Source organism: Littorina saxatilis, linkage group LG15 (assembly GCF_037325665.1).
Source record: "Littorina saxatilis isolate snail1 linkage group LG15, US_GU_Lsax_2.0, whole genome shotgun sequence".
NCBI classification, from domain to species: Eukaryota; Metazoa; Mollusca; class Gastropoda; order Littorinimorpha; family Littorinidae; genus Littorina; species Littorina saxatilis.
Window position 1 is genome coordinate 20,509,243 of NC_090259.1, and position 12,433 is coordinate 20,521,675.

At 36.7% G+C, this 12,433-nt stretch overlaps 1 protein-coding gene across 2 annotated transcripts in view; it reads left to right on the forward strand.

Annotated features, from left to right (window-relative positions):
• Nucleotides 1-261: 261 nt before the first annotated feature.
• The window catches only part of LOC138948791 (fibropellin-1-like), a 334,700-nt gene continuing 322,528 nt past the window's right edge, over nucleotides 262-12,433 (forward strand). The window contains exons 1-14 of one of the 2 annotated variants that reach the window (XM_070320405.1): nucleotides 262-832; nucleotides 1,282-1,395; nucleotides 2,528-2,641; nucleotides 3,335-3,448; nucleotides 4,258-4,371; nucleotides 5,517-5,630; nucleotides 5,887-6,000; nucleotides 7,294-7,407; nucleotides 8,004-8,117; nucleotides 9,315-9,428; nucleotides 10,028-10,141; nucleotides 10,626-10,739; nucleotides 11,412-11,525; nucleotides 12,007-12,120. In XM_070320405.1, coding sequence (XP_070176506.1) covers nucleotides 547-832; nucleotides 1,282-1,395; nucleotides 2,528-2,641; nucleotides 3,335-3,448; nucleotides 4,258-4,371; nucleotides 5,517-5,630; nucleotides 5,887-6,000; nucleotides 7,294-7,407; nucleotides 8,004-8,117; nucleotides 9,315-9,428; nucleotides 10,028-10,141; nucleotides 10,626-10,739; nucleotides 11,412-11,525; nucleotides 12,007-12,120 — 1,768 coding nt within the window. In that variant the 5' untranslated portion in view covers nucleotides 262-546. The remainder of the gene's footprint in view (nucleotides 833-1,281; nucleotides 1,396-2,527; nucleotides 2,642-3,334; nucleotides 3,449-4,257; nucleotides 4,372-5,516; nucleotides 5,631-5,886; nucleotides 6,001-7,293; nucleotides 7,408-8,003; nucleotides 8,118-9,314; nucleotides 9,429-10,027; nucleotides 10,142-10,625; nucleotides 10,740-11,411; nucleotides 11,526-12,006; nucleotides 12,121-12,433) is intronic. The other variant, XM_070320406.1, reaches the window with a different exon arrangement.

Consider the following 12,433-nt stretch of genomic DNA (forward strand, 5'->3'; position numbering starts at 1 on the left):
ATTGTCTGCAGTTTCTTACTTCAAACAATTAAGATAAATAAAACAGCTTAAGACCTGAATTTTTTTTTTTTTTTCCTGGGGTTTTGTTTTGTTTTTACCAACAAAAGGACGTAATACGAGGAGCAATGCGTTTTATGCATAAAACGAAGAAATACCTTTTTATTTAAGATATGTACGTAAAGAAGCAAACGGGCTGATTCAGATAAAAGGAACTAAACAAATTAATGTACATCAGGATGTTGCGTTTCTTTCGTACTCCTGTGTAAAATCTAGCTTCACAGTACCAACAGGATCCTAATGATATGTCAATTTCGTCGATCAATAGAAATAACAATCATTCTTGCAGCAGCTTTAACGAAGAAGAGTACGTTGTTCATTCGACAGCGTGGCATACATCCGATTTTCAGAGAAGTGTAATATTCAAAATTCTTGATTTCTCATAATATTGGGCAAGACTTGTGTTAAAAATGTATTAACGTTCGTACCATGAAATTCCTCTGAACCATTCTTCACCTACTGGTCAGCTAGCATTTAGAGCCATACAAGATGATAGAAATTCTTATCATCCTTGCGAGCACCTCGCTTTGTGGAGGTACCATAGTAACACCAAAGAGTCACACATATAGGAACACTGGTATCGACAACAAGTTGTTTTCGGAAAACGTTGTGTTTGAGTCAGCGGTCACCAATGACATGCAGTGTGCTCGTCTCTGCAGCCAGTATGATGTTTGCCAGTCGTTCACCTTCTCCAGCACGGTGTGCAGAGGTCATTCTCTTCTGGTCACGTCCAACTCGTCATCTTCTGTAGATGCCGCTGGAGCAGAAACGTTTGGTAAGACTCTTGCTTTTAGGTTTGTTTTATCATGCACGCAAGTAAAGGTACAAGTAAGCCCTGAAAATCACAAGAGCATACACGCGCAGGCACGCACAAGCTCGCAATTACAAACTGACAAGACTGATATATTGTGAATGCTTTCTTTTATTTTTTAAAGAATTGTTGTACATTTTTCTGTTCAAGATGTTTAATGAAGATCAAATTGTCATTGATATTACGCTTTTGATGATGATGACAACAAAAACATTTGGGCGAGTTAGCAAAGGTTGTTTATGAAATGCGGAATTCAGTTTGCAAACGAAACAATATGACCAGTAAACCGTCTGTAAAAATTGACCAATGGGCACATATTAGGTTTTTATTTGTAAATTGTGTCAAAATAACAATTTACAATACGCAAGTATGGATGAGTCCAGGATCATACCAGCACTACCTTACTTTTACAGATGTGGACGATTGCGCCTCTAGTCACTGTCAGAACGGAGGGAGCTGTGTAGATCAGATCAATACCTACACGTGCAACTGTCAGGCTGGCTACACTGGAACCCACTGTGAAACAGGTAAGACAATTACTTAATTCTTTTCATGCATTTAATTATTTGTTGAATTTATTGTGTGTGTGTGTGTGTGTGTGTGTTTGTGTGTGTGTGAGTGCATGTGTGTGTGTGTGTGTGTGTGTGTGTGTGTGTGTGTGTGTGTGTGTGTGTGTGTGTAAGTGTGCTTGTGTGAGGTTGGGTGTGTGTCAAAATGTGTTGTGCAATATGGCATGAAAATCTTTTTAGATTTGTTGTTAAAAATTACAGCTTTGTATTCCATGTTTTTTTTATCTTTTACGAAGTAATTATAGTTAAATAGTCTTTTATGTTTTTTATTTGTTCGACTTTCTTAGGATTATGGAGTTTTATGCACTGCCTTTTATAGGGTTTTCTGTATTTGAAATAGTCCATTGTAGTCGGTGTAGGCCTTAAGCTTATTTTAATCGTTTGTCCAGTATTTAATTTAATTCTCTATTTTTGTATGAACTCAAATGTTTAGTGTTCTTAGTATGTCTTGTTAGGCTAAGTTCTATTTAATCAGAGTATGTTTGCGTGTGCTTATACCTAGTGACATTGTAAAGCGCATTGTGCATTTAGTTATGCGCTATAGAAATCTCCTTAATAAATAAATACATAAAAACAATGGCGAGCATGATATTGTAGACAAGGAAAGGTTACAACCACATTAGCGGCTCGTATTTTGAGACAGTACGAAAGTATATGACACTTGTCATTCCAGGCTTGAGGGGCGTCCTTCATACTATCATGCACTGTCAAATCATGGACTTACAACCACACGAGCTATCAGTTGAGATGTAAAATAATCATCCAGTGATGACTTGCTCAAACTGTTTAACACAGTTTTCTACAAAACAATTACTTATTGTCATTATTACATTTGTATTTTCCTTTCTCAACGATGGTAACATGTACTATTTATCATTTTGTGTTTTCCATTTTTGATTAAATTAGTATTCAACAAATCCACACAAAAAAAATTTTCTGTGGGGATCAATAGAATACACTTAGTAATATTATCAGTCAGCTGTCTGATAAACCTATTGGAACGAAGGTGACGATTTAAGATTTTTTGCAAGATTTGTCATAGTTAAACTTGTGATAAAAAACCTGTTCTTGCTATATACGAATTGTGCAGATGTGGACGAGTGCGCCTCTAGTCCCTGTCAGAACGGAGGGAGCTGTGTAGATCAGGTCAATGCCTACACGTGCCTCTGTCAGGCTGGCTACACCGGAATCCGCTGTGAAACAGGTGAGAAAATGGGTCGCTTGGAATTAAAGATAATTGCAGCTTTTACTTTCGCACTGATGGCTCGTATTATATATACTGTAACAGTAGGTGAGAATATGAAAGTTGTAATTCGCTGTTTTATATGTGTCGAATGCACTGGCAAGACATGGCCATGATGACATATGACCCAGTAGTGGAGACTTCACCTCTTCTTTGTTGTGTTTCTTTGTTTGCTTGTTTGTTTTTGATTTTTTTGCAATAGACTTACTTTTTTCATTATTTTCTGTTTATCATGTTTGGTTGAGACTTAAACGTCAGGAGGAGCTTGCAAAGGTTTTTTTCTTTCTTTTTTGTGTGTGACATATATGATTGACCAACTTCTGTAAAATAATGAAACAAAAGCAATTGATTCAAAATCAAAAACGAAGTTGTTGCTAAAATTGTTGAAGCAAAGATGACAGTTTTGTAATTATACAACTCTACCAAAAAATAATATGAGTTTGCCTGATGATGATGATGATGATGATGATGATGATGATGATGATGATGGTCATGATCATGATCATGTTTATACTCATGAGGAGCTTGTTCATTGTCAAGACTTTGTCATTTGTTTTTCTTTTTGTAAACATAACTCCATTCATACATGAATACACCCATGATCATACCGGTACGGTAGCATATCACTTTTCCTGAAATATATTCCCTGTACAGACCTAGATGAGTGCGCCTCGAGTCCCTGTCAGAACGGAGGGAGCTGTGTAGATCAGGTCAATGCCTACACGTGCAACTGTCAGGCTGGCTACACTGGAACTCACTGTGAAACAGGTGGGACAATGGGCACTTAGCCTGATATTGGAGAAATGATTATTGGTGACATTCCCACTGACGGTTCATCTATCTAGACAGTATGTTACAATACGTTGTACTCCTAATAATATGAGTCTAATGCCATAGGTGTCACTTAGGCCACAAAAAAAATAGGTGTGGTTACGGTAACCCGACCTACCCTAATTTTAGGGGCCGACCCTATAACTTTTTATTACATTTGTAAAAAAAACATAATAATAAAAAATAAAGAAATAATAAAATTAAAAAAACCGAGTGCAGAAAACGCAATGAAAGCGAAAGCGCTCGAGTCGCACACTTATTTCCCTGTCAAGTAGGTTTAATTTGTACACATTAGAAAAAAAAGTTTTAAAAAAAAGTGATTGCCTACCTTCCTACCCTATTTTTTGGGGCTATGTTACCGTAACCCCACCTATTTTTGTTTTGTTTGTGCCTTATCACGATGTCAGCCTCATACCCCATGAGTAAAACACAGTTAAAAAAAATTAAGGGGGGTAGGTTGCCTGCGGACTGCAATGTTTTTGTAACAATGTTGATAGAATATTTCATGATATGTCTTACACAGCCAAAGAGTCCGTTTATCTCCAGTCTTGCAAGCATTGACACTACTTCTTGTTTGAAAATACCAATTCAATAGCAGATATAAAGAAGAAGCTCATTTTAACTTTGCCATTTCCACTTTTGCAATTCACGAATTAAACATTAAAATACACATGAGTATGTATGATGTCAATGGGATGAGGGGTACATATTTGTCCACATTTCTCGTTTAACATATTCCTTTACAGACGTGGATGAGTGCGCCTCTAGTCCCTGTCAGAACGGAGGGAGCTGTGTAGATCAGATCAATACCTACACGTGCAACTGTCAGGCTGGCTACACTGGGACTCACTGTGCAACAGGTAGGACAAGAGGCAACCTTATAATTAAAGGGAATATATCTAGCAAGCCCCCAAAGCTATACAGTTCAGGATGGAGGTTGTAATCACGTGACCACACACCAGGAATACCATAAAATAAACGTTTGAGCGCCGAGTTACTCAAATTGAAAACGGCTGTGTTTTGAGTAAGAATCCCAGAGTGTAATTCTCATTGTGACGCACTTTGCGTGACTCCTAGTTTTCGTCCTACTTTTCGACCCTGAGTATTTTATGCGCTATTCCTAGAGATACTGATTTGAAATTGAGCCGAGAGCTACAGAGTTCGTTTTGGGAGTTGAACAGATGACAACACACACGAGGAAGGTCTTCGAATTAGTGTTTGAGCGTTCTATTTTTGAAATCTTAATGCTGTGTTTGGTAGTCATAGCAGACCGTAATATTCTTCAACGTACAGTGTCATTGTGTTTGATTCTGTTATGCGAAGCGTTTTAGACCTATATGGCACGGAATTTGCGTGGGTTAGCTAGACTGTAGGTTTGACTTACTCAATCCAACGGTCTTAATCTCCTTTGACGAATCGGTATCTATGAACACTAAATAAATAATATGATGACCGGAAGTCCGGACTCCTGTCAGAGGAGCTGGGCGATGCAAACCGCTCGCTGATTAAAATTCATTTAATTATTTGGCAAAGTTTCCGAGCGGTTTTGAGCAAATCATTGAAGGCGTTTCTAAATTACAGTACAGCAAATGTTTCTTGAACTTTATCAGGTCCAAATCGTCAGAAAACTTTCAAAAATGGCACCTTCGGTATACCTCTTTTAAGTATTCAAATTGCATTATATTTAGTACTAACAAACAAGTAGTCACTTTTTGTGTACTTCCTATCTCAATTTTTTTGTTTCAATGATCAATGAAATATGAATACTAGTATTTATTGCAATGTTCGAGTTGTGTCTGTTTTATTTTATCAGGACAGCTTACTAAACTTAACAACCACAAAAGGAGATTTTTTAAACAAAACAGGAAAGGTTATTTGAGGAAACATTGAACAGAGTTTGCAAATGAAACAATATAACCAAAAAATTTGAACGAAAGTAACAATGTAAGTTTTTGTTCAAGATCATACCGGCACACCTTAGTCTACCGCTTATTTAACTGTACAGATATCGACGAGTGCGCCTCGAGTCCCTGTCAGAACGGAGGGAGCTGTACAGATCAGGTCAATGCCTACACGTGCAACTGTCAGGCTGGCTACACTGGAACTCACTGTGAAACAGGTAGGACACTTTGATATTGTTCATAATAAAAGGTTATACTGACACAGACAAAGAGTCTGTTTATCTCTATTTTCTAAAAATGATCACCTCTTAAGTTGAAATATGATTAGAATCACAAGGACAAAGTAGCAGCTAATGTGTACATTCACGCGTATCAATAGTTAAACATTAAAATGTATTGCGTATGTATGATTTCAATGGGATAAGGAGTACATAGATATCTTTACAGTCCTTGTTTAAAATATTAACTTTTCAGATGTGGACGAGTGCGCCTCTAGTCCCTGTCAGAACGGAGGGAGCTGTGAGGATCAGGTCAATTCCTACACGTGCAACTGTTCGGCTGGCTACACTGGATCTAACTGTGAAACAGGTAGTACAAGGGGCAACCTTATAATGATGTATTCTTAAGTGTTCAAATTGCATTATATTTAGTAACAACAAAGAAGAAGTCACTTGTATATTTTGTTTCCAATCTGAATCTTATTAACGTTTAAATATTTTCTTTCAAATGATGGAAGAATGCCAGTTGGTATTGCAATGTTCGAGTTGCTGTGTCTGTTTTTGTTTTAACAATGTGTCTAATGCCAAAGATGCCATTATTGGAAATGTAAGCTGGATGTGAGCGAAACAACAATTACAATATTTGAAGAGGGACTAGATTTCCTGCAGACTTCAATCCGTTCGTGATTATCTTGCTAGAATAGTTAATACTAAACCTTAACCATCAGCAAAATACAGTAAAAGTCAATTATTTAAAAAAAACATTATTAAAAAGGGTGGGGAAGGGCCTTGGTTTCGTGGAAACTTAAATGTTTTTTGTTACGATGATCATTAAAAGATCACGTGTATGCTAAATCTGATACCGACAAACAGTCTGTTTATCTCTATTTTTAAAACAATGATCACTTCTTAAGTGCAAATATGATTAGAATTACAGGGACAAAGCATCAGCTAATGTGTACATTCACGTGTCAATAGTTAGACATTAAAATGTAGTGTGTATGTATGATTTCAATGGGATAAGGAGTACATAGATATCTTAACAGTCCTTGTTTAAAATATTAACGTTACAGATGTGGACGAGTGCGCCTCTAGTCCCTGTCAGAACGGAGGGAGCTGTGTGGATCAGGTCAATTCCTACACGTGCAACTGTCAGGCTGGCTACAATGGAACTCACTGTGAAACAGGTAGTACAAGGGGAAACCTTATGATGATGTATTCTTAAGTGTTCAAATTGCATTATATTTAGTAACAACAAAGAAGAAGTCACTTGTATATTTTGTTTCCAATCTGAATCTTATTAACGTTTAAATATTTTCTTTCAAATGATGGAAGAATGCCAGTTGGTATTGCAATGTTCGAGTTGCTGTGTCTGGTTTTTTTTTTGTTTTTTTTATCAGGACAACGTACTGAATTTAACAACAACAAAAATTGAATAGAATGAAAATAAAATAAAAACATGAAAGATTATTGGAGGAAAAATTTAGTTGAGTTTGCAAGTGAAACAATATAACCATCTGTCTGCAAAAACCCCAGAGAAAGTAAGGTAACAATGTAAGTGTTTTTTTCAAGATAGATCATAATTAAACTTTACGAAACACAAGTTAGATCATACTGGTACACCTTAGCCTACCGCTTATCTTAAAATGTATTAATTCTACAGATATCGATGAGTGCGCCTCTAGTCCCTGTCAAAACGGAGGGAGCTGTGCAGATCAGGTCAATACCTACACGTGCAACTGTCAGGATGGCTACAATGGAACTCACTGTGAAACAAGTAGGACACTTTGATATTGTTGATAATTAAAAGGTTACTCCCACTGACGGTTCGTATCGAGACAGTACGATACAATACAAGGAACACTCTCAAAAATGTGTATAATGCCAAAGATGCCATTATTGGAAATGTAAGCTGGATATGAGCGAAACAACAATTACAATATTTGAAGAGGGACTAGATTTCCTGCAGACTTCAATCCGTTCGTGATTATCTTGCTAGAATAGTTAATACTAAACCTTAACCATCAGCAAAATACAGTAAAAGTCAATTATTTAAAAACATTTTTAAAAAGGGTGGGGAAGGGCCTTGGTTTCGTGGAAACTTAAATGTTTTTTGTAACGATGATCATTAAAAGGTCACGTGTATGCTAAATCTGACACCGACAAACAGTCTGTTTATCTCTATTTTTAAAAAAAATAATCACTTCTTCAGTGCAAATGTGTTTAGAATTACAGGGACAAAGTAGCAGCTAATGTGTACATTCACGTGTGTCAATAGTTAGACATTAAAATGTAGTGTGTATGTATGATTTCAATGGGATAAGGAGTACATAGATATCTTTACAGTCCTTGTTTAAAATATTAACGTTACAGATGTGGACGAGTGCGCCTCTAGTCCCTGTCAGAACGGAGGGAGCTGTGTGGATCAGGTCAATTCCTACACGTGCAACTGTCAGGCTGGCTACAATGGAACTCACTGTGAAACAGGTAGTACAAGAGGAAACCTTATAATGATGTATTCTTAAGTGTTCAAATTGCATTATATTTAGTAATAACAAAGAAGAATTCACTTGTAGATTTTGCTTCCAATCTGAATCTTATTAACGTTTAAATATTTTCTTTCAAATAAAGGAAGAATGCCAGTTGGTATTGCAATGTTCGAGTTGCTGTGTCTGTTATGTTTTATCAGGACAATGTACTGAATTTAACAACAACAAAAATTGAATAGAATGAAAATAAAATAAAAACATGAAAGATTATTTGAGGAAAAATTTAATTGAGTTTGCAAGTGAAACAATATAACTATCTGTCTGCAAAAACCCTAGAGAAAGTAAGGTAACAATGTAAGTGTTTTTTTTCAAGATAGATCATAATTAAAGGCACAGTAAGCCTCCCGTAAACCATCACAGAGCTCCACGAGCGTCTAAATACAGTACAAGCATACTTCCATTTGAACGCTCACCGAACGGGAACATCCTGGCTGCTTTCTGTCGAGCGTGAGACATTTTCAAAGAATTTATTTTCGTAGACTTGTTCGTTAACAACAACGGCGCCTCGTTTTTGCGCTAGACCTAACTTTTAAAATCTAAATAATAAATTGACAGCTTGTTACACAAACATTCTTTAATCATAAAAGAATTCGTTTTTCATCAAGACAAGATCAGAACAATTCGAAGTTGTGAAAGTTTAAAAAAAAGAAAAGCCCGGAAGCAGGGTCACGCAAGGGTCGTAGCAGACGAAGGTTTATCAGTGCAAATCGCCGTTCCTCTCAACAGTCAAAAGCCATCGCTTGAGTTCTTGTGAACCACAGCCGTTGTTTTGTGCATAAAAAACGTGCTATTGTAGATAAGCTCACATCGAGTCGCATTCATGACTAACTGACGACTGCATTGTGAAAAAGGAAAACTGGATCACACGGGTTCACGATGGCTCAGGGGTAAGATAAACCACGCAAAAATAAATTCTTTGAAAATTGTTCGCTCTTTACGGAGGGCACCTAGGATGTTCTCAATTGGTGAGTGTTTAAATGAAAGGGTGTTTGTACTGTGTGTAAATGCCTGACCGTATCTGTGATGGTTTACGGGAGGCTTACTCTGCCTTTAAACTTTACGAAACACAAGTTAGATCATACAGTACTGGTACACCTTAGCCTACCGCTTATCTTAAAATGTATTAATTCTACAGATATCGATGAGTGCGCCTCTAGTCCCTGTCAAAACGGAGGGAGCTGTGCAGATCAGGTCAATACCTACACGTGCAACTGTCAGGATGGCTACAATGGAACTCACTGTGAAACAAGTAGGACACTTTGATATTGTTGATAATTAAAAGGTTATATTCCCACTGACGGTTCGTATATCGAGACAGTACGATACAATACAAGGAACACTCTTAACAATGTGTCGAATGGCAAAGATGCCATTATTGGAAATGTAAGCTGGATATGAACGAAACAACAATTACAATATTTGAAGAGGGACTAGATTTCCTGCAGACTTCAATCCGTTCGTGATTATCTTGCTAGAATAGTTAATACTAAACCTTAACCATCAGCAAAATACAGTAAAAGTCAATTATTTAAAAACATTTTTAAAAAGGGTGGGGAAGGGCCTTGGTTTCGTGGAAACTTAAATGTTTTTTGTAACGATGATCATTAAAAGATCACGTGTATGCTAAATCTGACACCGACAAACAGTCTGTTTATCTCTATTTTTAAAAAAATGATCACTTCTTAAGTGCAAATGTGATTAGAATTACAAGGACAAAGTAGCAGCTAATGTGTACATTCACATGTGTTAATAGTTAGACATTAAAACGTAGTGTGTATGTATGGTTTCAATGGGATAAGGAGTACATAGATATCTTAACAGTCCTTGTTTAAAATATTAACGTTACAGATGTGGACGAGTGCGCCTCTAGTCCCTGTCAGAACGGAGGGAGCTGTGCGGATCAGGTCAATACCTACACGTGCAACTGTCAGGCTGGCTACAATGGAACTCACTGTGAAACAGGTAGTACAAGGGGCGACCTTATAATGATGTATTCTTAAGTGTTCAAATTGCATTATATTTAGTAATAACAAAGAAGAAGTCACTTGTATATTTTGTTTCCGATCTGAATCTTATTAACGTTTAAATATTTTCTTTCAAATGAAGAAAGAATGCCAGTTGGTATTGCAATGTTCGAGTTGCTGTGTCTGTTTTGTTTGATTTTGTGTGGTTTTTTTTATCAGGACAACGTACTGAATTTAACAACAACAAAAATTGAATAGAATGAAAATAAAATAAAAACATGAAAGATTATTTGAGGAAAAATTTAATTGAGTTTGCAAGTGAAACAATATAACTATCTGTCTGCAAAAACCCCAGAGAAAGTAAGGTAACAATGTAAGTGTTTTTTTCAAGATAGATCATAATTAAACTTTACGAAACACAAGTTAGATCATACTGGTACACCTTAGCCTACCGCTTATCTTAAAATGTATTAATTCTACAGATATCGATGAGTGCGCCTCTAGTCCCTGTCAAAACGGAGGGAGCTGTGCGGATCAGGTCAATTCCTATACGTGCACCTGTCAGGCTGGCTACAATGGAACTCACTGTGAAACAAGTAGGACACTTTGATATTGTTCATAATAAAAGGTTATACTCCCACTGACGGTTCGTATATCGAGACAGTACGATACGATACAAGGAACACTATTAACAATGTGTCTAATGCCAAAGATGCCATTATTGGAAATGTAAGGTGGATATGAGCGAAACAACAATTACAATATTTGAAGAGGGACTAGATTTCCTGCAGACTTCAATCCGTTCGTATTTATCTTGCTAGAATAGTTAATACTAAACCTTAACCATGAGCAAAATACAGTAAAAGTCAATTATTTAAAAATATGTTTAAAAAGGTTGGGGAAGGGCCTTTCTTTCTTTCTTTCTTTATTTGGTGTTTAACGTCGTTTTCAACCATTCAAGGTTATATCGCGACGGGGGGAAGGGCCTTGATATCGTACAAACCTAAATGTTTTTTGTAACGATGATCATTAAAAAATCACGTGTATGCTAAATCTGACACAGACAGTCTGTTTATCTCTATTTTCTAAAAATCATCACCTCTTAAGTGCAAATATGATTAGAATTACAGGGACAAAGTAGCAGCTAATGTGTACATTCACGCGTGTCAATAGTTAAACATGAAAATGTATTGTGTATCTATGATTTCAATGGGATGAGGAGTACATAGATATCTGTACAGTCCTTGTTTAAAATATTAACTTTACAGATGTGGACGAGTGCGCCTCTAGTCCCTGTCAGAACGGAGGGAGCTGTGTAGATCAGATCAATTCCTACACGTGCACCTGTCCGGCTGGCTACACTGGATCTAACTGTGAAACAGGTAGGACAAGGGGAAACCTTATAATGATGTATTCTTAAGTGTTCAAATTGCATTATATTAAGTAATAACAAAGAAGAAGTCGCTTGTATATTTTGTTTCCAATCTTAATCTTATTAACGTTTAAATATTTTCTTTCAAATGATGGAAGAATGCCAGTTGGTATTGCAATGTTCGAGTTGCTGTGTCTGTTTTGTTTTATTTTGTGTTTTTTTTATCAGGACAACGTACTGAATTTAACAACAACAAAAATTGAATAGAATGAAAATAAAATAAAAACATGAAAGATTATTTGAGGAAAAATGTAATTGAGTTTGCAAGTGAAACAATATAACCATCTGTCTGCAAAAAAACCAGAGAAAGTAAGGTAACAATGTAAGTGTTTTTTTCAAGATAGATCATAATTAAACTTTACGAAACACAAGTTAGATCATACTGGTACACCTTAGCCTACCGCTTATCTTAAAATGTATTAATTCTACAGATATCGATGAGTGCGCCTCTAGTCCCTGTCAAAACGGAGGGAGCTGTGTAGATCAGGTCAATGCCTACACGTGCATCTGTCAGGATGGCTACACTGGAACTCACTGTGAAACAGGTAGGACACTTTGATATTGTTGATAACAAAAGGTTATATTCCCACTGACGGTTCGTATATCGAGACAGTACGATACGATACAAGGAACACTATTAACAATGTGTCTAATGCCAAAGATGCCATTATTGGAAATGTAAGCTTGATATGAGCGAAACAACAATTACAATATGTGACCCTCCACCACGAAATGAGTCGCATGTCACCTCGCGCGGTTCTGCGCAAGACTTAATATAAGTCCGGGGAGTGTCTGGTAACAGTGTGAGGGTCACCTTAGTCACGGGCTTATAACTCAAACAGTTTTCGCTCTTTTCTA